General features: G+C 48.8%; 1 protein-coding gene across 1 annotated transcript; it reads left to right on the forward strand.

The window, feature by feature from the left end:
- Positions 1 to 947: 947 nt before the first annotated feature.
- HOXA2 (homeobox A2) lies at positions 948 to 2,577 on the forward strand. Its single transcript, XM_077775462.1, is given in 3 exon segments — positions 948 to 1,140; positions 1,143 to 1,190; positions 1,838 to 2,577. Coding segments are annotated over 3 exon segments (981 nt in total).
- The last annotated feature ends 2,158 nt before the right edge of the window (positions 2,578 to 4,735 follow it).

The following is a 4,735-nucleotide window of genomic DNA, read 5'->3' on the forward strand; positions in this document are numbered from 1 at the left end:
GAAAAAAAAAAGGGAAGGACAGAGAGGAAGGAAAACGGGGATGACTCCTGAGATCCAGGAACTGGTTTTAGAAAAGGCAGCGGGAAATGGAAATAAAAGAGGGGAGAGCCCAAAATGAATCCTCTTTTCTGTGTCTTCTCTCTCTCTGTGTGTCTCTCTCTCCCTCCCTCCCTCCTTTCCTCTCTTCCTTCTTCCAGTCTCATCTCTCCTCTCCCTCCGCTCCTTCCTCCTGCCTTAGCAGAACTTATGTGGCTGGGATGCGGGGCTCTCGGGTGTCAAAACTTTGAAGATTAATGGATTACTTTGTTAATGACTGCAGGCGTCAGACTGAGGTGCTTAAATGATTTGTGAGGTGCGAGGCGTCTTCCCGACAGTCCCAAACAATGCGCGGAGTGTGCGGGGGAGGCAGAGGGCAGCCGCCGGCGGGCCCGGCAGCAGGGCTCACACTCGCGCACACTCACACACTCACACACACTCCCAAGCGCACACACCAGTTCTGTGCCGATCAGGCGGCGGGCAGGCACCCTCGCCCCCACGCACTCCCGGGCATCCCCACCCACGCCCACATATATGTATTTTTGCCCTGAAAAAAGTGTAAATAAAGCCTCGCTGGCCCCCAATGAGGCGTTCCTTCCCGACTTTTTTGGATCAATCAAACAGACAGTGGCTTCTTTTGATTAAAGCCCAAATTGTCATTGGGCAGAAGCAATCATGTGACAGCCAATTCGGTCCAATTTCAACCTTGTCTCCATGAATTCAATAGTTTAATAGTAGCGCGGTCCCCATACGGCTGTAATCAGTGAATTAGAAAAAAAACACCCCAGCAGCGATCTTCTATGATAGATTTTTTTTTTCCCTCTGCTCTCGCCTTTTTCCCGGGCCTTGCCCCCCCAAAGCCCCTCCAGAAGAGGGAACTTTTTCTCCGAGGGGGCTCCAAGGAGAAGGCCATGAATTACGAATTTGAGCGAGAGATTGGTTTTATCAATAGCCAGCCGTCGCTCGCTGAGTGCCTGACATCTTTTCCCCCTGTCGCTGATACATTTCAAAGTTCATCAATCAAGACCTCGACGCTTTCACACTCGACACTGATTCCTCCTCCTTTTGAGCAGACCATTCCCAGCCTGAACCCGGGCAGTCACCCTCCCCTCGNGCCGCCGCCGCCGCCGGCCCTGCCTGCCTCAGCCACAAAGGTCAGTCCAAAGACTTGGCCCCAGGTCCCGGGACCCCCTTCTCCTCCGGGGCTGCCCGGGGAGCGGTTATGGGGGAGGGGAGCGTGGGCTGGGAGAGAAGGGGGAGAGAGGGAGAGATGCTTGGCTGCCTTCCCTTCCCCTGTGGGCTCAGGAGTGGGTTTGATGGAGAGAAAAGGGATCCTGCGCTGCACAATGAGACATATATATATTTTTAAGGAGGGGGGGGGAAAAACTTTCCCTAACTTGTGTAATGTGGGATGATTTATTTGAGTTGGAGCTGACCTCCTCTTGTCTAGTTGTCCTAGAGTTTGGCTTTTTGACAGTAATGAAGAGTGATAGATCGCTCTTGCTCAGCTAAGCAGCTGATGCATTAATTATAAATTGTGGTGTGGCTAATATAAAGTTTGCTCCCGGATGGAGAGGTTGGGGGGAGCCACAGGCAGGAATTTGATGGAGGTGGAAGAGATGGGGTCCCCCCGGGGCTGGGCTCCCAGGAAAGGCTGCACAATAGCCCTACTGCATCCAGGGGCGGCCATTTTGTTGCAGTTGATCTTTTCTGCTATATTTATTCTCCAGTGGAATACCCCCGCTCGGACCCCTCCACCTCCAACTGTGCGTGTGTCTCTTGTTGGTTTCCCTTTCCGCAGAATCCCTGGAAATCGCCGATGGCAGCGGCGGGGGCTCCCGACGCCTGAGAACTGCTTACACCAACACGCAGCTTTTAGAGCTGGAGAAAGAATTTCATTTCAACAAGTACCTTTGCAGACCTCGAAGGGTGGAAATTGCCGCGCTGCTGGATCTGACTGAGAGACAAGTGAAAGTGTGGTTTCAGAACCGGAGGATGAAGCACAAGAGGCAGACGCAGTGCAAGGAGAACCACAACAGCGAGGGGAAATTTAAAAGCCTCGAAGACTCGGAGAAAGCGGAGGAGGACGAGGAAGAGAAGTCGCTCTTCGAGCAAGCGCTGAGCGTCTCCGGGGCCCTTCTGGAGAGGGAAGGTTACACTTTTCAGCAAAACGCCCTCTCTCAGCAGCAGGCTCCCAATGGACACAATGGCGACTCCCAAAGTTTCCCAGTCTCGCCTTTAACCAGCAATGAGAAAAATCTGAAACATTTTCAGCACCAGTCACCCACTGTTTCTAACTGCTTGTCAACAATGGGCCAGAACTGTGGCTCAGGCCTAAACAATGACAGTCCCGAGGCCCTCGAGGTCCCCTCTTTGCAGGACTTTAACGTTTTTTCCACAGATTCCTGCCTGCAGCTTTCAGACGCAGTCTCGCCCAGTTTGCCAGGTTCCCTCGACAGTCCCGTAGATATCTCAGCTGACAGCTTTGACTTTTTTACAGACACACTCACCACAATCGACTTGCAGCATCTGAATTACTAAAAACATTAAAGCAAAACAAAGCATCACAAAACAAAAACCCCTTTGACCAGGTGGTTTTGCCTTCTTTTATTCCGAGACTTGATTTTTATTTTCTTTTCTTCCTGACCTACCCTCTCTCTCCTCTAAATGTGGAAGATTTTCTGTTTAGTGATTCTCCCGGTCCAGTTTCAGAGCCATCTTTTACAGATTATTCCGGAGTTTTAGTTGTTCTAAATCTAATCCAACACCCCTCTATGTGATTTCCTGAAAGCAATATATGAGGCCTGCAAGAAAGTGATCATATAAGTGTATCTTCACTTTCTTTTTATTTTTGTATTACATTAGGATGCATTGTCATGAGTATTTTTGGTAGAATAAATTCTCCTTTGCTATAAGTAGCTTTCTTATTTTTTCTCCCCCCTCTCTCTCAAGGCTCATAACGGTTTCTTTTTCTTCTTTTAGTCTAACTTGGTAAATAAAATTCTGGTCACAATTCATCTTCTTTTTCAATTTTAATATATTTATTAAGGGGGCATGTTCAAAGTCTTCAGTAGACAATAACGAAAAAGAAAGCCAGGACATGGTTAGGTCTTCTGAGAAATTTTTTTTGTTTTTTGTTTGTTTTTTTCTTTTTAAAGGGAATGGATCTGGATTTTCAGTGTAGAGGTTCAAGCCATAGACTTAAATTGGTAATAGAAACAGGACTGGGCAGCCTCACAGTTGGGCCAAGCCCAAGCTTTTGAAAGTGGAGAAATAAAGTGCCTACAGAACCGCCCCCACCCCCCGACTCCAGGAGGAAGGAACATGGGAGTTTCTTTAACAAGCTACCAGTCTCCAGGTCAATAACTAAGTTATCAACAATTCATTTATTTATACACATTTGTTTCAAACATCTACATTCCAACCCCTCCCCCACAATCCCGGAAACATTTTCAGTGTGGTTGATTAGTCTCCCAGCTGTTGATGGGTCCAGGCAAACAGACCTAAAAAGGTAGAGAAAAACAAAATTAAAGCAAAACATGGTTACTAGCTGGAACATGCACTTCAGAAAGAGTTCTTTCCCATCCTCTGGTTCAGTCATTCTAGGATTCTTTTCTCAGGGTCAGAAAAATCAATATTTCATTCTTAAATCTGTTTACATGGCAAATAATGGATCATTAAAGCTTTGAAGCCAGGTTACCAAGTTGAGATTTAAAATGGAGAGTTTCTGCGCCCTAGGTTATAAATTAACCCAGTTTCTAGAGAGAGAAAGAGAAAAAGCACTTTAAATGAAATATCAATAAAATGTAATCCAGGGCACGTTTCTGGGTTGTCCTGTCCCCCCCTCCCCCCTTCTTATATCTCCCCATGCTGATTTTTCCCTTACTGAGCTCTGTTGTGATGGCTACTTACCGTGAGAAAACGCAGTGTGTAAGCAACATGTGTGGGGGGCGGGTTGATTTAGGAACCCGGCTCTTCATAGCTAAGGCCTGGAAGTTACAATGAAATCGCGATCTTTCTCCATGGGTTTGCACCCTGTCTTCCTGCACCCCTTCGCCCCCTACATCCTGGCAGCGGCGGAGGCGTGTGAGGACCCCGGCGGGTCTCCAGCCCCAGGCGCGGAGCTGAGCCGGGCAGCCCGGCCGCAGCCAGGGCTGAGCCGCGGCTGTTTGCGATTCGTCCTGCGCTCATAAATCAAACGCTTTCTATGAATGAGAATGTCATCAAAGAGATCAATTGCAGGAACACATGCACAAATAAAAATCCTCTTACGTATTTGCCGGGGATCCCCGTCCGAAAGCATTAAGTTAGAAGGCGTTTAGTCATAATTCATTTTTATTGCTCTTTTAAAACAACAGCTTGGCTGAGCCGCGGATGCCATGAGCAGCTCGGGGCCTCGGCGGCGTTTTGTCTCCTCCTCGCTCCTTCCCCTTCTAGTATAAGCCCTGAAAGAGGCGCTTTGAGCCCGGCAAGCCGTTTGCAGGCCATCATTTAAATAGTGACCAAGGTCTCCTTTCACCCACTCTCCCAGGGCATTTAAGAGACGTTAGCTCCAGTCGTGGGGCGCTGGCCTGCAAGCCCGGAGAACCAAGCGTCTCCTACAAGGCAGGATGAGCCCCAGGATTTCGTGGGGGTGGGGAAGAGCCGGGCTACGGAAGCCTTGCGGGCTCCAGGCCAGAGACTGCCTGCCTTTGTAAGT

Source organism: Crocuta crocuta, unplaced genomic scaffold (assembly GCF_008692635.1).
Source record: "Crocuta crocuta isolate KB4526 unplaced genomic scaffold, BGI_CrCroc_1.0 scaffold197, whole genome shotgun sequence".
Classification (NCBI taxonomy): Eukaryota; Metazoa; Chordata; class Mammalia; order Carnivora; family Hyaenidae; genus Crocuta; species Crocuta crocuta.